This window comes from Ambystoma mexicanum, chromosome 12, assembly GCF_040938575.1.
Source record: "Ambystoma mexicanum isolate Mex_15411 chromosome 12, UKY_AmexF1_1, whole genome shotgun sequence".
In the NCBI taxonomy this organism is placed as follows: Eukaryota; Metazoa; Chordata; class Amphibia; order Caudata; family Ambystomatidae; genus Ambystoma; species Ambystoma mexicanum.
The window spans coordinates 352,141,225-352,165,776 of NC_090936.1; the positions used below are offsets into that span (position 1 = coordinate 352,141,225).

At 49.6% G+C, this 24,552-nt stretch overlaps 1 protein-coding gene across 9 annotated transcripts in view; it reads right to left on the bottom strand.

The window, feature by feature from the left end:
* The window catches only part of ITPR2 (inositol 1,4,5-trisphosphate receptor type 2), a 4,412,221-nt gene that overhangs the window by 1,055,985 nt on the left and 3,331,684 nt on the right, over positions 1-24,552 (bottom strand). For all 9 annotated transcript variants that reach the window (XM_069628470.1, XM_069628469.1, XM_069628465.1 and 6 more), the window contains one exon: positions 747-927. In XM_069628470.1, coding sequence (XP_069484571.1) covers positions 747-927 — 181 coding nt within the window. The remainder of the gene's footprint in view (positions 1-746; positions 928-24,552) is intronic.

A 24,552-nucleotide genomic window follows, 5' to 3' on the forward strand; every position in this document is an offset into this window, starting at 1 on the left:
GAAAGAAATAAAAGGCATTTTAAATCATAATAGTAGATAGTAGCCAAATAAATAAAAGGGAAACAACTCCTAAAATATGCAAAAGTCGTGGTTTAACTTTCCACAGTCCAAAACTCTCAGAACCTAACAACTACAGTTTGGTCACCTTCAATTAAAGAATTTGAACAGGGATCTAATCATCTGATCGAGATATGAAATCATGATCAGGCGGTTATGTTTCATATCAATAACATCACATACTGCGGAAAGGGTACAGCATGTATAGCCAGCTAAACATTTTAGGCATCTTCTCAAAAGCAGAGGCAAACTCGAATATACTCCTAATGTCTGTTTTTTGTGTCAAACACCAGTAAAAATACCACGAGACACTGATGCCATAAAAATGCAAGAAACAAATCTGATCATGAATGTTGAAGGTGGAAGATAAAGAAATGTCTTTTCATTAAGCATTGTATTGCCTCAGCCATGCCCCGAGCATGACAGAATTTCTTGTTGAGTTTTGTGTCAAAATTTAGAGCTCCATTTCAGTTAGAATACTTGGTCATCCATAGAATGCAAGGATTCTAGAAGCAAGCACAGTAAATCATTTATCTTAAGTTTTCAGGAAGCGGACATTTTGAAACTTATTTCAGCAGTGCTTGCTATTGGATCAGGCCCCGATCCAAGATACTGTTGGCCCCTAGTCATCATGACATTTGGAAACCATTGAACTTTAACTGAATACCAAAACCAATGTTATATATTACCTCTCTTCTTTGGTACAGCAATGCTTAAATCACTATCATCCACCTTCTTACTCCCAAGGTCAATCGTGTTCACGGTCACTGTGGCTCTTATTTCTTGCTGGGCTGCTTTAATCCGCTCATATAGGACTTTAAAGAATTTTTCGGATTTCTTCTGCTCATTCAGTTGCTTATAAAAGGAATACTGAAAGAAAACACAGTCACACAATACAAGACATTACCATATCAAATTAAACAATTATCACACCAAAGCACAATTAACTGTACCTTCAATCAACAAAGTTGTAAAATGTTCATCTCATGATACTTTTAAATCGACAGGAAGCTGTGGCCATCCACATTGTGTTTTATCAGCAACACCTTGAACAGAACACTTCTTGTTCGCAATTGTCCAATAGAGTACAGCGCCAAGCATCATCGAGTTAAGATTCACTGCACCACATTGTAAACACTGGAGGGGGTATCTATACTTCTGGCCCCTATATGGTAGGGTAAAGGCACAGAACAATCCCAACAAGGCTCTCAATTTGGTATAGTGTGGCGAGCAACCAGGCTTAAGCTTTCAGGAGGTGATGCAGGCAGGTTCTTAAGTACAGTTTTTCCCCAAAGACCCCGAAAAGGAATGTCCACACACCATGTTAGGTGATAACACAGCTTCTTTTTAAATATACGTATCAGTTTCGTTTCTGATCTGTCTTTCTTAGTAGTAACCAATCACTGATCTCTGGGTCATACTGCCCCCAGCCAATGACTGCCCTCTCCCTAAGCCCCACCCCTGGCAGCCATCCTCAGATTTGGTAGCACGCCAAGTGGCAGTATGACCAAGTGAAGAGCCGCAGAGGGCTAGGTGGGAGGGTTTGCATGTGAATCCATGCCAGACCGATGCTGGAGAACAACAGTTACAGGTAAGTAACTTGTTCCTTCTCCAGCATGGGGTCTGGCATGGATTCACATGCTCATGAATAAAAGAATACATAGCAGTATACACATGCACAACCACGGGAGGTGGCAACAGGCTCAACATTAAGCAATACAACAACTCAACATTAAGCATCTCTTGCCTCCTCACCAGGCTCACCTTAAGCAAACAGGTTACGCAGCACTGCTTGGCCGACCCTGGACTCCTCCCTGGAGTCCCGATCGACGCAGTAGAATCTTGTGAAGGTGTGCGTCGACCTCCACGTAGCAGCCCTGCAGATGTCCAGCAAGGGCACACCAGACAGGAACGCCGTGGTAGCAGCGATCGCTCTGGTCGAATGGGCTCTCGGACGGCCGGGAAGCTGTCGGTTTGCCAACCGGTGACAATGCATGATGCAGCCGGAGAGCCATCTGGAAATGGAAGTCTTCGAGAGAGCCTTCCCTTGATTCACAGACCCAAATTTCACAAACAGTTGTGACGTCTTCCGAAAACTCTTTGTGCGGTCCACGTATAACTTCAGCGCTCTAGCTACATCCAGCGAGTGCAGAGTCCTCTCGGCCGGCGTCAAATGCGACGGAAAGAAAACTGGTAACACCAAGGGCTCGTTGAGGTGGAAGTCCGACGGCACCTTGGGCATGAAGGAGGGGTGCGTCCTCAGCACCACCCTCGTGTCATGAAAAGTCAAGTATGGAGGCTTGCAAGATAGGGCCTGAATCTCTCCCACTCGTCGTGCAGAGGTGATGGCCACGAGGAACGCTGTCTTCCATGACAGGAACTTCAAAAGGCGCCGAATGCATAGGCTCGAATGGGGCCCCCATGAGCCTGGTCAGCACCACATTAAGCTCTCACGCTGGGGCAGGAGCCTTCACCGGAGGGAATGATCGGAATAGTGCCTTCATAAACTCCTTCACCAGGCCATGAGACCACAAGGACGCCCGTCCCGTCATCCTGGTATATCGGGAGATGGCAGCCAGATGTATTTTGATGGAGGCGTGAGCCAGTCCAGCCTTGGCCAGCGACAGCAGGTACGGCAGCACTCGAGGGGCCGTAATGCGCAGAGGGTTAATCTTCTGTGCACGGCACCAGACAGAGAACCTCTTCCATTTATGACCGTAACACTTGAGAGTTGAGGACGCCCTGGCCTTTGTAAGAACCTCTCTGCAATCAGCCGGGATATCGTACCCTCCAAACTCTAGTGCTGCAGGAGCCAGGCCTGCAAGTTCAGCGACTGTGGGTCGTGGTGGAGAATGGCGCCTCCTTTTCTGGAGAGAAGATCCACGTCCGCCGGCAGCCTGACTGGCGGGGACGTTGACAAGTCCAGAAGGTCCGGGAACCAGATCTGCCTTGGCCACGCCGGTGCGACAAGGATCATACTGCACCTGGACTTCTTGAGCTGGTTGATGAGGCGGAGCAGCAACGGTAATGGAGGGAACGCGTATAGAAACAGCCCGTCTCAAGAGAACGAGAAAGCATCGCCCATGCTCCTCGGCTGTGGGTACCTGCTGGTGAACCTCTGGCACTGGAGTTCGTCACCGGCGCGAACAGTTCGATCTGGGGTTTGCCCCAATCCACTTGATTCTGGCACAGTTCCCACTCGTGGCATGAGCGCAGCTCCCTGCTGAGTGAGTCGGCGATGGTGTTTTTTATTCCTGCCAGGTGGAAGGGAACCAGAAACATCCCCTGGGCGACGGCCCAGTACCACAGATCCTGGGCCTCCTTGGATAGGGCTGGGGAAATGGTGCCCCCCTGCTTCCGTGTAGAACATCGTGGTGGTGTTGTCGGTGAAGATCCTCACCACTTTGTCCTTGACTGACGGGAGGAACGACTTGAGCGCCCAGAATACTGCTCGGAGCTCCAAGATATTGATGTGAAGAGACCTCTCCTCCGGGAGCCAAAGGCCTCTTGCGTGGAGATCTCCGGTGTGGGCCCCCCCAACCCTCCAGAGAGGCGTCCGTAGTCACTGTATCCTGAAACGCTGGGGTTTGAAAGTCCGTGCCTGTAGTGAGGTGAGCCCGGGTGCCCCACCATAGGATCGCCCGACAGAACTCCTCGTCGAGAGGGATCCTGTCCTCGAAGCAGCCCCTCGCCTGAAACCAGCGGGCGTCGAGGAACTCCTGTAGCGTACGCATCCAAAGTCTGCAAAGGGGCACAAGGTAGATGCATGAGGACATCATCCCGAGAAGGGACTTGATGGACCTCACCCTGGCCACGTCCGTGGCTAACAGGTGCCGCACCTTGCCCAGGATGGTCTTGGTCCTCTCCTCTGAAGGGGAGGCCAATTGCTCCACCATATCGAGCTTCGCTCCCAAAAACAGTGCTATTTGCGATGGAACCAGGTGGGATTTGGGGTAGTTGATGGCGAACCCCAGCTCCGTGAGCAACCAGACGGTCCTCGCCGTATGATCGACGGCGAGTTCCCTTGACCTTGCTCGGATTAGCCAGTCGTACAGGTAGGGGTAGACGTGGATCCCCTGCAGGCGCAGCCGCGCCGCCAGTGGTGCCAGGCACTTGGTGAAAACCCTGGGTGCCGACTTTAATCCGAACGGTAGGGCTCTGAATTGGTAGTGGCGTCCCTGAACCACGAACCTGAGGAACTTCCTGTGCCTTTTTAGAATGGGGATGTGGAAGTAAGCATTCTCCAGGTCTAACGACGATAGGAAGTCGCCTTCCTCCAGCTGTCCCAGCATGTGCTGGAGGGTGACCATCCTGAGTTTCTGCGCCTTGATGTATTTGTTTAATCAACGCAGGTCCAGGATGGGGCGCCAACTGCCTGTCTTCTTTCTGACGAGGAAGTACCTTGAGTACACCCCGGAGCCTCCTGGGGCGAGCTCGATGGCACCTTTCTTGAGCATCGCCTTTACTTCCAACAGCAGTTGAGGGATGTGATTCTCCTTCCTGGCCACGGGAAGAATGCGAGGGCACCTCTTTAGGAACTCCAGCGAGTGCCCGTTGGCCAGGGTGTCCAACACCCAACGATCGGTGGAGATGGACTCCCACACTCTGACGAACTTCGTCAGCCGGCCTCCCACCGGGGGGCTTCGGTGGGGGCCCGACAACCCGGCCGGGTCAGTCTTGCTTGGAAGCGGCCTTGCCGCCTTGGCCTCCTTGGCGACGACGGCAGGAACCCCCTTGCTTGCCGCGACCTCTGTAGGTCTCCTGGGAAGAGGAGCGGGCCGCCTGGCGGTAAGTGGAGGAGCCACCGCTGGATCCTTTAGAGGCACCCTGTCTGCCTCCGGGGCTCCGAAAGGGCCGTCGCTGCTGAAGCACCCGAGGGCCCAGGCCATCTCCGAGTCGGTCTTGATGGCCTGTAGAGACTCATCCACCGCCTTACCAAAGAGGTTGTTGCCGTCGAACGGCATGTCCAACACTCTGGTCTGGATGTCCTGGCGAAAGTCTGTCGCCTTGAGCCATCCTCGTCGTCGGAGGCAAACTCTGTTGCCCAGTTGGCGAAATCCGGTATCGGCAATGTCTGTTGCCACCGTTATGGCGTGATCCGACGGCACATCGCCCTCCTGCAGAATTTCTAGGGCCTCTGCCCTTTTGTCATCAGGCAGTAAATCTAGCAGGGGAGTTATCTTGAACCAGAGCTCCCTGTCGTAGCGGGCCACGATCCCTAAGGCAATGGCCGTCTTAATCGTCGTCGCCGCCGACGAGATGACTCGTCGTCCCATAGAGTCCAACTTCTTGCCCTCGCTGTCCGGCGGGGAAGTGGAAGCCGCCGCGCCCGCTGCCTTCTTCTTAGCCGCTGCCGAGACAACTGAGTCCGGCGTGGGCTGGGCCCTGAGGCACAAGGGGGCGGCATCGGGGACTCGGTACTTCTTCTCGTACCTGTCCCTCTTGGCGGGTGTCGTGGCAGGGTTCTTGAGGACAGCAAGCCCCTCGTCCCAGATGTCGTCGAGTAAAGGCACCGCAAGGACCGTCCTCCTCTTAGCCTCTCGTCGTTGGTACAGAAACCCCTCCTTTTTCTGTTCTTCAGGGCAGAGCTGGAAGAGCTCGGATTCCCTGGTTATGATGGTGTGGAAAGAGCCAACCTCGTCGGCTGGGGATGCCCGCGCGGGGTGGGGGACGACGACGGGATGTCTGCTGTGTCATCGCCACCGTCATCATCCGTCCCCGTCGCCGTATCCGTCGCTGTATCCTCTCTAGGGCCCGGCGAGGGGGATGAGGGGTCCACAGGTCTCGCAGGCACGAAGGGCAGAGCGGGGTGGACTCTCCTCCGCTTGTTCGGAGGGCTTCCCGACGGGCCTGGTCTGGCTCCTCCGTCAGGGTGCGTGGTAATCTCGTCCTTATCTGGGTACATAAGGATTGGATTGCCAACAAAATGGCCGCCGCGCTATCCTGGGGCTCGGGCAATGGCTGCGACGGACGGGATGGCCGCTCCACTGGGCCTTGTTCGTCGTCGCTATCTTCGATCACGTCAGCATGGACCGCCCCCTGGGATCAAACCTTCTCGAACCTCTCGTTGAGGTTTATGAACCTCTCGTTGAGGCCTATGGACCTTTCGTTGAGGCCCTTCTCGGTCTCCACCAGTTCCTCCTCAGAGGCTGATTCCGAGTCTGTAATGGCCACCGACCCCTCGCCCCTCTTTTTCAGCCGGGGGCTTCACGGGGGTCTTAGCGATGGGCTGGAAAGAGGATTCCCTCCGGGGTGGCAAGGATACTCTGGGCCCAGAGGCCGTTTCCATTGGCGTAGTCTCAGCCGGCTCTGCCAGGGTCGCAGCGACCATTTCGGTAGAGGCCTTAGCCGGGTGGATCAAAGCCCTCACCACGTTAGGTGCGTCCTGGGCCTTCGCCTTGCGGGGAGGGTCAGCATCTCGCTCCCCCTTCGAGATCGACCGGGTCCGCTCCAGCGGCCTACCCGGGTTCTCGGACTTCCTCTTCCCCGAACCAGAGCGCTGGCTCGTGGTCGAACGTGCCGGGGAAGTAGCGCCCTGCTTGGCAATCGAAGACCCCGACCTTTCGGCGCTCCCGGAGCCCGCGGACTCGCAGTGCTTGGCCTTCTGTTGGGCCCCCGTCGCCAGGGCGCCCTCAAAGGACTTAGAAGCCCGCTCAGACTTCTTCTTCACCTTCTCACTTGCTGTGCCCTTCTCCAGCCAGGTGGCGAGGCGGGAACGACGATCTTGTTTGGTCCGTTCCGAAAGGTTCTTTCAGAACGCACAGTCCTTCTCCACGTGCGTCTTGTCCCCATGGAGGCAGTAGAGACATTGCGAATGCTCGTCCTCCTTGAAAACGTTATATAATCCGCATCCAAGGCAGTTCCTGAACAGCTTGGATCCGGGCGTCGAGGTCCCCTTGTCCTGGGCCATGTCCGTTGAGGTAGGCCGCAGATCTTCCGGCATCCTCCAAGAAGTGTAAACTCGACGAAAACGTCACCCTTAAGGGGCGTAGAAGAATTCCGAAACGGGTCCCCGTTATCGGAAGTAGAAACGGTGGAGCTTGAGGCTCAATTAAACCGAAAAAATGAGAAATTCTCCTGAAAAAGCGTGAAAACGCAGTAAAAAACTCGAGAGCGAAACACGAGGACTCCCAACACTTGAGTGTGCGGTAAAAATCTGAGGATGGCTGACAGGGGCGGGGCTTAGGGAGAGGGCAGTCATTGGCTGGGGCAGTATGACCCAGAGATCAGTGATTGGTTACTACTAAGAAAGACAGATCAGAAACGAAACTGATACTGATTTTTTCTTTACCGAGGATTCCCAGCCTGACGACGGGGAATATTCATGAGCATGTGAATCCATGCCAGACCCCATGCTGGAGAAATAATAACACTTTGTACTTGGAAAGACTTATTCAAAGAATGGTATATATATACACTCTATGTGGTACCAGACACTACTTAAATTCAGTAAGAACTGCACTAACTGTAGACAGTTTTAAACGACAGGTGACTTCTTAAATAAGGTGCAACCAGCATAGAATAGGAAAGAAAGGCAGGTTAGTTATGAACAGTGGTAGAATGCTTTCTTTAGACTAGACAAGTCATTCTGAGTGAGGATCCCCCCACCTGGTAAACCTGCAATAGAAAAGGTAGGGAGTATCTTATCTTGTCTTTTACATCCCAGTCCAATATTGTTCAGTAACCTTGTGCCTTCTTTTAATAGGTTCTACGACCCCAAAGTACCAGAGAGGCCACAGGAGAACAGGATCCAAGATGATTCTGGGACCCCTGGACGACTCCTGAGGCTAGAAGATGTTATTCTTTGTCACATTACCTTTGGTACCTTGGCAGGAGAAGTGGCAGAGTTTCTTGGCTTTACTCAGCGATTCCTTCTGAGGATGGACCCCCTTTGGAAGAAGGAGCCACTGGGATGATGAGCCCAAGAATAAAAAGGAACCAAAGTCTTTTGGAATGGCAGTAGTTTGAGTTTGGCTATTTGCAGTGCTCTTCTTTGGTCGACGATTTCTCTGACTGTAGAAGTCCTGTGAGGAAGAAACTTGCTGTGCTCTCTTTAAAGGCTTGGTGGATGATGATAAGACATATGGGATCCTATGATGACTTCTGGCGGCGACAGGTGCATAGGTCACTTTTGGTGTGAGGTTTTGTAATATTGTGGTTTTTGGACTTTCGGTTCTTCAGTGTTGCAGCCGTAGCACAGACCTCTGGACGGCGTCTGGCGACCTGGACTCAACCACTGGAGTAGACCTCAGACCATCACCAAGTCTGGACCCTCTGGACGATTTCGATAGTTTCTGGTGGTGGGAAACCCACCAGCGGACCTTCCACGCACCCCACGACTCTGGGCTCTCTCCAGCAGGAAAAAGTGGTCAGTGGTGACTGCACGGATGTCCTTTCAAATGTTCTTAGGCAATTTGGAAATTTCACAGCTCCAGGTGTCCAGCAGCACTATGCCAGGGTACCCACTCTTCTGGGCAACGGCTTCCAGCGGTCATGAAGCGCACCTCCGTACCCTGGGCGAAAACAATGGACTTCTCTGGCTCGAGATGTCCGCCACTCCTCCTCTGGACTTCGAAGACCCCTTCTCCGGACAGCAGGCACGCAGGACTGACTTCCAGGATACTTCGATGAAGAGTAGCAGATTTGCGCGATCGTCCCTCATAGCTCGGAGAGAGGTCTCCTTTGCAGGTCCTCCCTAGATCACTAGCTGGGAGACACGAGAGCTTTCGGATTGTTAAAGAAATGCAGCAGCAGACTTCTCTTCCAGCTCGGCTTCAAGAATCAGCTTCTTCTTGCTAATCTTCGACTTCAGCTACTGAACAAATTGGTAAGTGAGAGGTCCCCAGATATACACATCTGTCCCTCATTCACTCTGCCTGAGCCAAGCTCAGTCAGCCAATCACACAGTAGGGCATTCATGCAGGCAGTCAGCCAATCAGGCTTTCAGGCACTCAGGCCATTCACTCCACCCAGACATTCTTTACAAAAGATGTGGATTGGGGCAAGTACCCAGCCATTTTAGCACGCTACACTGCATTCATGTCAGTTTCAGGCAGGCCTGTCTCATTCATTGTGTCACACACACAGAAACCAAACACCCACAGCAGAGACTGTGAGTTCACTTCAGACTCCATTCACACAGGTCCCACCCCTAGGATGTACCCACAACACACAACACCTGGGAAGGCTCAAGTCAGTCTGACAGGAGGCAGTCCCAGAGCCATATATGGTTTTTGCACCCAACAGCCAGTCAGGGGGGAAGGGAACAACAGAGACATATATGGTGTTTCCACCCAGCAGTCATTCAAGAGGTAGGGACAGAGTCAGGGCTTCCAAGCACTTTGGGAAACAAGGTAAAAGGCAATAGAAACTAAGAGGCCACAGGGCCATCTCGCCTTCTGTCAGGAATCCACTGATTCCTACAGTAGGGCCTGGGTATCCCAAAATGGAGGATACTCAGAGCCACAGTCAAGTCAGCATGTAGCTGCCACCAGCCCATACCCTGCTCTGTGTGCAACACACAGGTGCCCAAAAACACACATAAGGGTAACAAACGTGCACACCCAGCCATGGGTGCCATAAGGGTATCCCATGGGTGATGTTCACCAAAGGATAAGATTGAAGAGCTGCACTGCCAGAGGTCCAGGCGGGACCTCAGTGGCAGAAAACATAGATAAGAAACACGCAGAGACGTGGTAGGACAAGGACAGGAGGTACTGTCCCTCAATAAGGCATTTTCAGCATCACACACTTTAACTTGGGTATCCCTCCAATGTTGTCAGGGGGATGCATTTCACAGATATCAAAAGTGACAAGGTGGAAGAAAGGCAGTCAATGTGATTTTCTTTCATTTGCAGAATTTCAAAAATGCAGTTGTCATTACCTCTTTTCATTGGTATGGAGACAACAAACCTCTATTGTTTTTAAAGTACTGCATTACCATTTTGTATTTCATTTTCATTTATACACTTATAAAGCGCCGAAAGCCCACAGGCATCGGGGAGCATCACATAAAACAAGGCACAACACACAACACAGTCATCTAACCATTTCTGCAAGCTTCAACACCCACTGCTCAGCATCAATGTCTACTTGAAAATGAATGTTTTTAAGTTCTTTCTAAAGGCCATGTAATTAGGCTCAAACCTGAGAGCAAGAGGAGGGCTGTTCCATTTCCCTGCTGTACGAATAGGGAAGGATCTGCCCAGCGCTTAGGTACTTCTATGGGCTGGCATTTTGATCTTTCCAATTGCCTCTACCACTAACTGGGTATCGTCGGCGTAATTTGTAAAAAAATACACTGACTCCTTCCAGAACCTCACATAGAAATCTCATAAATAGATTAAATAAGAGTGGGGACAGACTCGCCCCTTGTGGAACTCTATACTTAATAAGGGCTGCCATGGAGAAATGACTCCACCAATGAATTTTCACTTCCCTATTGGCCAAAAAGGAGGCTAGCCAAGTGGCTGCTACCCTGGAACAGTTGGCTACTTTTTGCAGGACCTGGTGGAGAAGTTGGTGATCCACCACGTCAAAAGCTGCACTCAGGTCAAGCAACATAACCATCCCTATCTTACCTTTATCCATTACGCCTAACATATGGGTCTAAAGATCCAACATAGACGTCTCCATACTGTGAGCGGTGCGGAATCCGGATTGTTGATCATGCAGAATGTGATTCCTTTCCACAAATTTCTGAAATTGTCCTGTCGCTATTTTATCTAGAACCTTCAAGATGAAATTACAGTTCGTTATGGGCCGTAAATAACCAGTGTCTTTGGGTTCTAGACCAGGCTTTTTATAAGTGGGGTAATCGTAACAGCTTTGATGCTTTTAGGCACCATGCCTTCTCTGAAGGAGGGATTAGCAATCTTTGTTAGGATTGGTATAAAGACTTCCTTGTTCTCTAAAATTATTCTCGGTGGTGTGATGTTCTCAACACAGGAGGTAGGCTTCATTGTGATGAGTACTTTTCTCATCTCTTCCTCGCTGACGGGAAGAAAGTGAAATTTCTCTTCCTCACACTGACTATGTTCCCTATCTAAAATGACCACTTCTGTGAACAGGGATTCCCTGGAAATCACAATAATGTCTCTAGCCTTCTGTGTTTTCCCTACAAAGGCCTGTTGAACTCTGTCTTCTTGTATGATTGTGTCTGTTAGAATATGCACATTCTTGCTCTTTTTATAAGTTGGTATATTTTGAAGAGGTACACAAAGTCACTGCATTTTCACAAAGCTGACAAGGTGGTCACCACCAATTACTATAGATGATCCAGAGCCACTTTACGTACTCTGGTGTGATGTCAACTGTTAGGTAAAAATGTCACTTACTGCTATTTAACCTCTTTAATTGTGAAGTCCCAACTTTTTGCTATGGTTTTAGCCTCCTGTCCTGACTTTCTGCCAGTGAAGCACAGCCTCCAGCTGCGCTCCACTGGGCTTTCGCTCATAGTTCTGGGGTAGCTGACTTGTCCTTCTGACAGTCAGTACTGGGAAACATTGTTTGTCTAAGTCTTATGACTTTGTTGCCACTTTTGGCAACTGTATTTCAGTGTACAAAGTACATTACAGTACTGCGCACTGGGGTCCATGCGTTTCCGGGCCATAGACATTCCTCAAGGATTTTTTGGTAACTGGACAATCTGCCTAGGAGTAGACTGATGGCAGCAGAAGCTTTTTCATGTATTTTTATGAAATTTTACCAAGCCATACCGCGCTTATCGTGTGTGGCTCATGACTGTGGCTAGTGTCTGTCATGGCCGTGCCACAAGATCTTTTGTCTTCTCCTTTGGACATTTTGTCCTTTGACCTTCCCCTTGATCTTTGTGACCCAGAGAGTCCTTATTTGGGCATGCATTCTCCCGCGAAAGCCGGTGTTTTTCGCAGGCTAATGCATGTCACATGGAAGGGTACCCAGGAACTGGGGTGGGACTGTCTGGTCCCAATCCACATTACTGGTGCCAGAATGTCTGGTGTGCTTGTGTGCGTGAAAGCCGTGGTAGTTCCTGATTGGATCACAGTTGGCGGGCATGAGTGGGCAGATCCCCTCTTTGGCCAGCCGGGTGCAAGCCCACCCTGGACTTTTAGGATGTGAGGAGGGGCTCTGAGTGCAGACCCGCAGATCACTCTTAGGTCAGAATCAACCTATACACGGAGCCAAGTATCCTGAGAAGCTAAGCAGATCCAAGGACTGTCCAGAATTGCACAGAGAAGGTTTAGCACCTTGAGCCCGCTGTTGTCACGGTAGAGCCCTGCATTGCGCTTGATCTTCTGCGAAGGTGCTTCAATCCTTTTGAGTGGTGGGATCAATCACTCTCAACGCCTCCTCTGAGCCCTGCAAATGAGCCTTTTCAGAAGTGCCACTGGGTCAGGGGGTGCTATTGCGCGGCAACGAAAATGGCAGTGGCCTGAAAGCGCTACATCAGAGGCTCGGGAACTTTGTCCCTCAGGGGAGCAACAACGACCGTCGGCTACGCTTTCTATCCTGATTCTATTTTAAGAACGTTTAGTGGTCCCCCGGGTTTCCGCATAGTGAGATCAGACGGCATCCTGTGCAGTAATTGTCCTTGGGCATGCGGCTGCGGTGGCCGCGTGGAGCTTCCCCTCCCCCACCTCGCAGAGCTCCGGTGATGCCAGGTCCTGGGTGGCCCGCGGTCGGCAGAGTTGTCGCCAGCTGACCGGAGTGTTTCCGCCAGGTCTCGGGCTGGTGCTGGTGTTCCTACCTCAGCTGGGTGCTGGAGTGCGGAGGTGCTGTGCGAGGCGGGCTCTCCTGCGGTACGAAGACGAGGTGGCTGAGCCAACCGAGGTCCCCTGAGTTGCTGCTCGCTCTGTGGGCAGTCCGGGCTGGCGGATGTGCGCCCGGGTTGCGGCGTCGTGGAGGCGAGGCCGGAGGAGGTGAGTTGTGTGCCCCCTCCTTCCTGGCAGAGTATTCATGGTGGAAGTTGCCGCAAGCCTGGTCCTGACACTCGCCCCATCAGCAGTTGGACAGCGTGGGGTCCTGTAGGCTCCTCTCCCTTCCCTCCAGGTCAAAGATATACGCAGAAGATGGTGGCGGATCGGCCTGGTTGGCTCCGTTGAGTGGTGGACTGAGCTGGGTGGGTCATCTCCCTTACACCCCGCTCCTGGTGGATGGTGTTGGGGGACCTTCCTGCACCGGCAGTGGGGGATTGCTGAGACTGGGCATTAGGTCTCCTGGACTGGCCTGGCTGTAGGGACTGTGTCGTGGCTCCTTGCTGTAGCTGTGATGAGCCAATAGCTGGAGGCTGGGTGCATCTCCCCCCTGGGCACAATAGTCTTGCAGTAGGTGTGCGCCCTGGTCCTTTTGAAATGCATTTGAGCCCCTTCCTGCCTGTGTCCATGCGGGGGTGAATTGTGTGTGCAGGCTTGGGTCGTTATACTCCGTTTCCCTTGTAATGGGCAACCAGAAACGACATTCCAAGATGGAACAATATGCCAGAACGGATTGGGCCTCGACCAGTCAGGATGGTGAACCCAGCGAGTACGGTATTGACATTTCTGCCTTAAATCAAACCCTGCTAGCCCTAAAAGGTAGCACGGACAGTCTTGGGGCCAAAATAATTGCTTTAGCCTGTAAGGTAGATGTGTCGGCGGTGCAAATCGAGAAATTGTGTGGGAGGATGTCGGAGGCGGAGCAGAGGATAGGGGAGGGTGAAGACAAGATTGCCGTCCTGCAGCGAGAGGTGGCATCCCTGCAACAGACAGTCAAGAAAGTCACTGCTAAAAATGATGACCTTGAAGGGAGGTCTAGGAGAAATAATATTTGGATTACAGTGGTGGCCGAGAGCACTCACTTTGATAATATGGAGCTTTTTGTTCAACAACTCCTTAAAGAAGTCCTGGACAATCCTCCGGTCACTACTATGTTTATGGTTGAACGAGCCCACAGCTTGCTGGCGGTTAGGCCCCCCCTGGGGCTCTGGAAAGGGCTATCATTGCCAGAATTTTTCTTTACAGAGATCGTGATACCCTGCTGTGAGTGGCGAGAGAAAAGAAGAATTTGCAATGGGGCTCAGCGACAATTCGATTGTTCCCTGATTTCAGCCAGAATGTATAGGACCAGAGGAAAACTTTTGTAAATGTTAAGGGCATTCTGAGGAAAAAAGGGATTCGATGTTCGATGATGTATCCAGCGAAGCTTAGAGTGGTGCAGGATGGCAAAGTCCTTTTCTTTACCACCCCTGAATCAGCGGAGAGGTTTGCTATGAACATTCCGGACCTTAGCCCCCCTGCGCCGGAGCCCTCTTAGCGGTGCCGGGGCCTGAGTGCGCCTGTGGTTGCGTTGTGACACTTTGCCAATCTGTGGCTGTAGCTGAACTTGATGTCATTCTGCAATGTTTGAATATAGTAATTAGTGCTCCCTTTAGGTGGACTACCACAGTATAACGTGACAATGGTATTGAGCCTCCGAACTTTAGGAGTCGCAGTAGCCGCCAGCTCCCCCCCATGCCCAGTGGCTAATTAGCTATGTTTGACTTGATGCTTGAGGGGTATAGGGTGGGGGGTGACAATGGGGGGCCAGTAGGTTGGGGTTTCTGGCATGGGCGGGGGATGGGGATTTGGGTTAGTTCTGTTGATTTGTTGGTGTTGCAGGTCTGGGGTGGGGGACGGGGGGGATTTCCAGTTGCTAAATGTGCAGGCAGTATTATAAGTACTGGCATTGGTACTAACATTACAGGAGGTACAAATCATAACGGTCTAAATTTACAATCAGCAGTGTTCTCCCGCAAACAGGGTCAGAAGCAGTATCCCCCATAGGGGGTGATGTTCAGCTGGGAGGAGATATAACCATATTATCGTTGAATATACGTGGGTTCACAAATTGCAAAAAACCACGGCTAATTACAAATTATGCAAGGAACCATCATGCTAATGTTCTGTGTATTCAGGAGACTCATTTGCCTAAAACACACAACCTCCCTAATTTTTCGGGCTGGGGGATCCACAGGTATGGGTCCTCCTACTCCTCCCACTCTCAGGGGGTAGCGATATACATACATAAAACTCTCGAGTTCTCAAGCTGCACAAAGTGATTTCTGACTCGGAAGGCAGATTTGTTTTGGTTGCGGGAGAAATCTCGGGGTGGCGTATACTGTTTATTAATATATATGGTCCCAATTATGACTGTCCAGCATTCTTTCAAACATGCACGGATCATCTTTGTGCGTTTCCTCAATATGATGTGGTTTGGGCGGGTGATTTTAATGTCGCTCTTACATTGGATATGGACAGATCCTCATCCACTCAAACTTCCGACACCTCGGGCGGCCCTGAAGTGGTGGTCAATAGCGAGGGATTACTCATTGGTTGACTCCTGGAGACTGTTACACCCCTTGGACCTGGAATTCACCTTTTATTCGGGGGTCCATGGCAGCTCCTCCAGGATAGACTATATCCAATTGACCTCAGAGTTAGCCAGGTCGACCCAGACGCTCAAATCCTCGCCCGTACCCAGTCGGACCACTCTCCAGTAGTGGCCGAATTTACTAGACCCCAAGTTCCCAGGAGTCAGCTTAGATGGAGGTTCAGAGTGCAGGCGTTGGAGGATATTGCCTTTAGGGAAGATGTCCGTCGTGATATAGCTGAATTTTTTCTTACCAATACGGATTCGGTGGCTGACCCTAGGGTGGTCTGGGAAGCCTTCAAGGTCTATAGGGTGCTCTATGCCTAGGGAGGGGGGGGTCCTGAAGTGTATACACAGATCTATTGCGACCCTGGAGAAGGAGATCAAGGAGATAGAAAGGGAACAAACTCAGGGCGATTCTCAGGAGTTACGAGATCGGTTGGGGGCGAGGAGGGCGGAAGTTCGCTGACTAATGGACAGCAAAGAGCGATTTGTGGGGGACCCTATAGCAGCGGCCAGATACACTGAGAGGGACCGCGCCAGCAGGACCCTAGCTTGGGCGATTAAACGGGAACGGCGGCAGGAGGCTATCCTGAAGATGGGGATATGGTTAGGGACAATGTGGTTATTGATGACGAGTTTCGGTATTTTATGAGAAGCTGTACTCTACACAGCTCTAGCCATGATAGTATCACCCAATATCTGGATAGAGTGGCGTTGGGGTGGCTGGACCCGGAGCAGGGTGCATTGTTGAATGCTCCTCCCACTGAGCAAAAGATCCTTAAAGCAATACAATCCCTCCCAAATGGTAAGGCACCGGGCATTGACGGCATCACTGCTGAGATGTACAAAGCATATGCTGAACTACTCATCCCGCCGCTACGGAACAAGTTTGAACATGCTAGGCTGGCAGGTACCCTCCCAGAGACTAGTAGGACGGCCCTGGTCACGGTTCTCCTCAAACCTGGTAAGGATCTGCACAGTTGTTTGCCATATAGACCTTTATCCCTGATGAACACCGAAAATATGATCCTAGCCAAAATTCTGGCAGATAGGCTTCTTCTTCATATGCCCGCCCTGGTGTTGCCAGATTAGGCTGGGTTCATCCCTGGTCGGTCCACCCAAAATAATTTTAGGTTATTCTCATTGATGCACAATATCAACAGTGAAATTCCCATGGCCGTCGCGGCCCTCGATGCAGAGAAGGCCTGTTGAGTGGCCCTTCCTGTTCGAGGTGCTCCGCCGGGCTGGTCTAGGCAATCCCTTTTTGCAGTGGATCCGACTGTTGTATACAGCCAGTAATGCAGTGGTTTATACTAATCAAATGCAGTCGCCAGCAATTTTCCCTTCCCGTGGAGCCAGGCGGGGGTGCCCCCTCTCACCCATCCTTTTTGCTTTGGCGATTGAGCCAGTGGCTTGTGCATTGCATGAATTTCATTCACATAGTAAGTATACATTTGTGTATGTCTATTGTGTCGTTATATGCGGACGACATGTTGATTTACAAGAAGCACCAAGGGACAACTTAATGCCAATCAGGGAGGAGATTTTGGAGTTTGGGGCCCTTTCTGGTTTACAGATTAAGTGGTCCAAGTTAGAAATACTCCCTCTTACGGCGCGGGTATCACGGGATGATATTGGGGGTGAGTTTGGCTGATGTCCTCAGTGGATCCGTTACTTGGGAGTTTGGGTATCCACTTCTCCCATTAAGCTCTATGAGGACAACTATTTGTCGACACTGGAAAGCATGGAACATAAGGTGGACTCATAGGTGTGCCTCCCGATCTCCCAGGCGGCCAGAGTTGCGCTAAGATGGTGATTCTACCCAAACTTTTATATATTTTTAATAATGTGCCAGTCTGGCCTCCCTCGAGATTCTGGGTTCGCATTAAGAGCTTGCTGAACAGACTGATTTGGGCCGGGGGTCATCCTAGGATCTCATTAGATATACTATGCCGTTCATACTCGCAGGGTGGATTTGATGTTCATTACCTTCCCCTTTATCATATGGTTGCGCAGGCCCAGTATGCAGCTTGGTGGTGGGCCCCTTCCCTGGATCTCCCTCATACATATTTGGAGAAGGTTATAATTTACCCGGATAGTTTGAATGGATTATTGGGGGGGAGTGCGAGCTGATGGTGCCAGGTCGGAGGTACAGCCTATAATAATTGCGTTTAAGGCACTTGACAGCCTGGCGGACAAGTTAGGCCTGGATTGCTGGTACTCTCCGGACATGTCCATTTACAATGTCCGGGGTGTTCCTCTTACTCAGGAGGAAGCTTTCTGTAAGCAATTTAGGGCTCTGGGTATTTATACATTGGGGGACCTGTTGTTGGAGGGAAGATTCGTTACTTGGGATGAGCTAAAGGAGAGGGGGGCCTGGACTCCTATAACAATGTTCCTCTATTATAGGCTCAGGGAGACTTTGCGGTCTATATGGCCAGCCTTCCTGGCAGCCCCGCCGATCTCCCTGGTATTGTCCTATATAACTTCTACACAAGACAGGAGTAAAGTGATCTCTACGTTATATAGATTAGTGCAGGCCAACACCCCTCCCCTGGGAAACCAATTCCGAAGTAGATGGGAGGAGAGTTTAGGTTTCTCGCTGTCGGAGGCTCAATGGGGTATAGTGTGTACACAAACTAAGCAAATCGCTATGAATACTAGGCTGCGTATGATACACTTTAAGTTTGTTCACCAAATGTATTATTCTCCAGCCTACCTAAGTGGGTTCTACCCGGATAGGTCCTCCAGCTGTAAATGATGTGGTATGTCACCGGCTGATTTTCTACATGTGGTCTGGGTGTGTCCCCCAATTCAGGCTTTCTGCACTAGGGTTCAGCACACCATGGCTACTATTCTTGATATAACAATACCCGACTCCCCAGCAGTGTGGCTGTTGGCTCTGGTAGAATCCGGAACCAGGAGTGAGAAGCGTCTCCTAGGCATGGCTACGATTGTTGCAAGATCGTTGATTACCAAAGCGTGGGGGGCGTCAAGAGCTCCGACTGTCGTAGATTGGATTGCGTCCAAGTCTAGATTTGAGAGACTGGAATCGTTGTATATACAAACACTGCCGCCAAGCAGTAGACCCTTGGACTATTGGAACTTGTTTAGGTGTTTCCAAAGGGAGAGTGAAAGGTCTCTGGACCCTTTGAACTGTGATCAGGTGATCTAATAATGCTTTTGTGGTCTCGTAGAGCCTGTCAGTTCCGCGTTGATATGTAAATGGGTATGTTCAGCATAAGGGATGGAATGCAGGCCGGAGGGTAATCTTCTCCATTTTGTTATGATATATTGTTATCCTTTTGCTTTGCTGTCAGTACCATCCAATATGGGGTGTATGTGCAACTGGGGTCAGGGATGGGGGAGGTGTGGGAGCGGGAGGGGTGTTGGAGGGTGTAAGGGTTGTTGCTGATTGTCCGTGTTTCTCATGTTTAAGTATAAATCAATTAAAAAAACAGTTAAAAAAAAAAAGAAGTGCCACTGGGCCTTCCAGTAGACTGACCAGCATGTACCGTGGCACGCATGCTGGAGCATTGCTACATTGAGTTTCGGCTTGAGGAGAACCCTAGTTCGCACAGAAAAGCCTCTTCTTGGCAAATCTTGTTGTCCCTACTTCTTTGGGCCACGAGAGAGAAGTGTGCATCATTGTGCGAGACTTGGGTGCTCCTGCATCACTGTGCAACAGTGGCAGTCGCTGCTGGTGACTTTCCAACTTTTCTTCAAGTGTCCTGAGACCAGCAGCTGCATCAGTGCCTTCTTTGTCCTGCATTTGTCAAGAGAGATCCAGCTCCAGATGTAAATCGGACCAGCATCCGCACCCACAGCACCTGTGCCATTTGAAGCATCACCAAGGAGGGGATTTCGTAGTCCAGGCGATCTTCTTCAAACCTGCCAAGACTGAACCCGGAGTGAGCTAAGGGCAGTGAGTAACCATACCACTTACCAGTGGTCCCTAGTTCATCCATACCATTTTTACGCACAAAGGATCCTTTGTGGTCTTTGCTTTGACTTGGGTGGCTCTTGCTTCCTATAGTCGTCTGAAAGTTGGGGACAGCTTTGTTTCTCATAGCAGACTCGCCTCTGACTCTTGGAACTGAATTATTCGCACTCCAAAGTCCTCTTCTAACTTTTCCTTCCCATTGAAGTTTGTCCTTTGTGAGCTTTACGAATCGATGAGCGTTTTTATGCATGAACATAACATTGAGCACAAGGCTCCAATCGTCGTAGGGCTGGACTTCTAAAGTTAGGAATATGCAATTCTAGAGTTGGCCATTGTGATGAAGTTTTTTTGCTTTCACTCCTTACAGGTTTTGGCAGGAATACACTCTTTACCGCATTGACCGAAAGGTGACTGTAAATATATTTTACATAGTGTGTGTTTAAGTAGTAGTATTACTGTGTTCTTCGTAATTCACTTGTGTCTGTTTTGGCCCTAATAAATTGTATATTTTTGATATACTACTGTGTAATGGTAATTCTTGTCGTCCAACTGTATGTGCTCATCCAAGACCTCAGACACCCCCACTTCTCCTGAGACTTAGCCTTGGCTGCTCTCCAAGCTAACTTGAATTGTCCTGGCTAACTTCGCAGAAGTGTTCCCTGTTTCACTAAACAAGGGTCACCAGGTCAGATTTCAGAAATCCATTCTAACATCAACATACTCTGATGATCTAAAAATATCTGTCTTCTTTTCTGATAAGACACTGGAGGGTCTCTGCCATAGTAACTATTTTCAATACATAAACTTGGTGTCTTTCTTCCTATCCCATTGGTTCATAAATGGGCATAAGCGTATGGCTTTTACAGATTAGGAAACCCCACCAGTAGAGCATACCTAAGTAATATTTTCTTTGAACTCTTTGGGTTCATGTCTTAAAATGGAAACTGAAATACAGCTGCTTGAAATACTCCAGATGGGAGGTCTGGAAGTGAGAATGTGTGTGTTTCCTATCAAGGCAAATTTCTGACAAACTCTCAAGTTTGGTTTTTGTCAGCTTTATATGATATGCCATTAGCAGCCACCTTGTAAAACACATTATGTACATTCATATAACTTACTTCCTTATAGCTAACTTTCCGATTTTGTCCAGACCACTAAAAATAGAATGACTACACAGAGTTTAACTATTACTTACATTCTGCATCCATTACCAGCAGCCTATGCTATCTACATTTGTACTGGCTGAAGATGAGAGGCAAGCATGACTGTCCCTTACTCTTGATCAAAGGTATAATAGAACTGATTGTGTGAATTCCCTGGGGATGTTTGTACACATTTGAACTGTTAAATTATTGGGCGGGTGGCACAGGGAGACAGGTAGATATGTGAAATTGAAATCACTATGGAAGGACCCCACATAATGTTACATGATCTCTAGTCTTGCAACTACCCCCAAAAGCATCTCTCAAACTAGAGGGAATGTATTTCTTCTCCCATGGGCTGGTATCAAACTGATCATATTCATACAGGCGTGAAGGCATTTTAAAACATTTAATTTGAAAGTGTGTCATTTTGAAGGGGTGGCAAATCCCTTCTGTTTGCATTTGACCTTCACGAAGGTTCAATGCATGCAAGTCTCACATACACATTTCCATAATGAAAGGATGGATTCCATTTTAAATATCTGAAGGCATGAAAAGCACAATTTCACAGTTGTAGAGGGCCTGGAAATTTGCTGTAGGCGTCAGTGACGTCATTGGGCCTCATTACAACCTAGGCGGCCACGGAATGAACGGTGCCGGTAAGGGACCGGCACCGTTCATTCCAGGCCGCCCTATTATGAGGTCTGCAGCAGGTCCCACTAAGGAATGCCTGGTCAGACCAGGCGTCCTTAGCGGGACCCACTAGCAGACCATAATGCTAACAACGGGCCCCTCATTAATGGGCCCGTTGTTAGCATGCTCTCAATTCCCATTGAGCCCTATAGGGGCTCACATGTGAATGGGGATGTACTGGGTCCAGGTCCCGCGAAAGGGATTTACCGGGACCTCCAAGGTCAGAATGGCCCGGTAAGTCCCCTTTTGCGGGACCCGGACCTGGTACCCGGTATGGGGGTAGCCATGCCACTAAAAGCGACATGGCTACCTCCATACTTGTAATGAGGACCATTATGTGTAAATGGGAAGTCATACATGGAGGGTTCGAAGTGCTGGAATTGCAGTTACAAGTGAAGCACTTTATAGAGCAGGTCTATCATTCTGTCAACAGCACAGGGTCTTAATGTTTAGTTATAACCGCCATCTGTGTAATTATCCTTCTTATATCTTGGAAGTAACTGCTCTGGATAATGCATTATTGAGGAACTTTCTCAGGGATCATAGCCTGCCTTAAGACTCCAGATTTCCTGTACTCCACCTATTCAGAGTGAGCGCTGCTTGGGAGAAGATGGAGACATTTTAGACATCACGATTTAACTCAGTGCCCTTTCTGAAAAATCTTGTCCTGGTATACCAATTCACAGCTAAAGGTGGAAAGGATGCTTTGGAAGTCTTTCAATGCTTCAGTAATTCTATCATGCAGTTTTCTTTGTATCGGGGTTCAATTGTGGTTCCCTCAAATGTCTCCAAATTTGAAATGGGTTACTAGATGTGCAGGGAAGTCATCCTGCACCATATTCTGGTACCACCATTCCCTGCTATGTGGGAAGTAAAATGTCCTTGGAACTTACAGCAAATTATCATTGGGAGGTGGCAATCTTGGATATCTTTGTTCGGGGAAGAGGATTACGCACCTCTGTTAGATCTTAATCTTCCTCATCCTCAGACTCCTTGAAAACCATAATCATCTCTGCTCAAGCCCACACTGATAATGCAAGTGACGATCCCTCTGCTAAAAAAGGAATAAACATGACTTTTATATTTAGCAGTGATAATGTTTTTAATTTAATACAAAGTGGAGCTCTTTGCTTTTCAATTTTTCATTCTGCTTCTTTGAGATCCAAGAGGCACTTTAAACTGCTGTTGGACACTTTTGCTGTAGCTTATGGGACTGATGTCACCACATTTCTAATGAGGCGTCTTCTATTTTACCTTCCAGCCTACAGCTGATTCTTCTTGTCCAGCTAACTATCGCCAATTTCCATTACTCCCTTTCTTGGCAAACCCTGGAAAATTTGGCGATCTCTCAGCTTAACCTTCTGTTAGGCAGAAACCTGTGCAGTTCCCCCTGGGACCACTGCAAAAGATTTAAGACTACAGGTGTTTGGCAGTAAACCCACTTGGTAGGAGTCTGTACCATACAGATTCACTTGGTAGCTGTGGCTGAGCAGTCAGACTTCCCTCAAGAAGAGTTAGGCAGTATACAGAGTATTCACAATAGGTCAAAAGAACACAGTAGAACAAGTAGACACTGACCAGAGCTTGGTGTAAAAGAGATATAATTATTTATTTAAAACCACATCTAGAAAAACACACAGGCACTAATGTTAAGCAGTTAAAAACACGGTCAATAATTATTTATTTAAAACCACATCTAGAAAAACACACAGGCACTAATGTTAAGCAGTTAAAAACACGGTCACTAAAAGATATACACTCCCTTGGAAGAATATTAGACAAGTCTTAAGTAAAGCCCCACTTATTTTCAGACAGCGGTGAGCACTTAGCGCAGATGGCACTCTAATAATTCGTTTTAAAAGAGGGAGAAAAGCAGAGTATAATTTGAAACAGATCCCAACACTTTCACAAGAACACAACAAGAGAGGAAGGCAAGTAAAACCGTGAAGTTAGAGTTCAGAAGGCCGGATCCACTTTAAGAGGATCAGAACGAAATGTGTCCAAGGTCACACGGTTGAAGTGCACAAGAGTCTTGCAAAGGTTCAAAAAGAGTTGGACCAAAAGAAAGGGACCAGTTAGAAGGTCAAGGCGGCCAGCCCAGTCCAGAAGGTTAAGGGATTATTATTACCTTGTAGCAATCTTTTGAAAGGGAGGCCGGGCGGACACGGTACCTTAAAGTGGTGAGAATACTCCAGCGGGGGCAGTTGTTCCTGGCAGCGGATGCAAGTCAGTGCTTCGTCCGGGGGAAGAGAGGATCTCGTCGGGGAGGAAGATAGGAGTCTGTTGCACTGCCAGGGAAGAAACCAGCCGCGGAGTTCTCGGGTAAAAGGAGTGGTCCTTTTATTCACGGTCCAGTGGTAAGTGGCTATCCGGTTGCCGGGGTGCTTGGCACGGGCAATTCGACCACAAGACGTCCTGGGATGCGAGAAAAAGAAGGTAAACTGGTTGTGCCCACCAGTCAGGGGAAGAAGCATCTCCAGCCGGGAGATCTTCTCTGTCGTCGGGAAGTGGTGAGTCGGTTCCGCAGGGCTGCACCGGTGGTGTCGTCGTGGCAGGTCGGCTCAGCTTCTCCCTCGTTGGATTCTCAGGTCCTGTGGCGACTTCTGAAGTTCCAGTCCCCAAAGCCCTGCTTTTATGCAGCACACCCCCATTCACTCAGCCTAGCTGTCAATCAAAAATGCTAAGTGGTGAGCCGGCCAATCACACAAGAGTGCGACTTGAGTTACCAAGGTAACTCAGTCCAGGGTGCCTAAACCCCCTCCCACACCCCCTGCGGTACCCAGACAGAGTGGCACCACTTTTGGAGGCTTCTGTGGAGAAGCCCGCCAAAAAGTGGAACAAAGGGCTCGACTTGGGTTGGAGTCACAGAAGAGAACACAAACGCCATTTTAGAATCGAGTCCTGGCAAAAAATACCAACCGGCGAATTAATATTAAATAAATAAATTTATTGGTATGTTCGAGGCTATGAGAATTAAATAATTAAAGTTGGTAGCCTCGAACAATGGGAAAATCCCATAGGGATATATTTGCGGTCGAATATAAAAAGTAGTATTCACTGCCACCAGCCAAAACTCGATCAGGGGGGACGGAGACGTGCCCCCTCGACTAATAGGCCCCGGGGCAATCGAATTGCCCCGACCAGTACGTCCACAATATGATGGTTTGTGCCGGTTTCTGTTAATAATTTGGGACTAGTAAAGCCAATGGTGGCTTTACATGCCCTGGGAGGCAGTAGTCAGTCCCAGGGTATGGAGTCTATGGTGGGGTGTCACTATGACACCCCTGTGTCACTGCATGGAGGGTGCTGTGTAACACACATAGGAAAAACACTTGAGACCCTATGGGG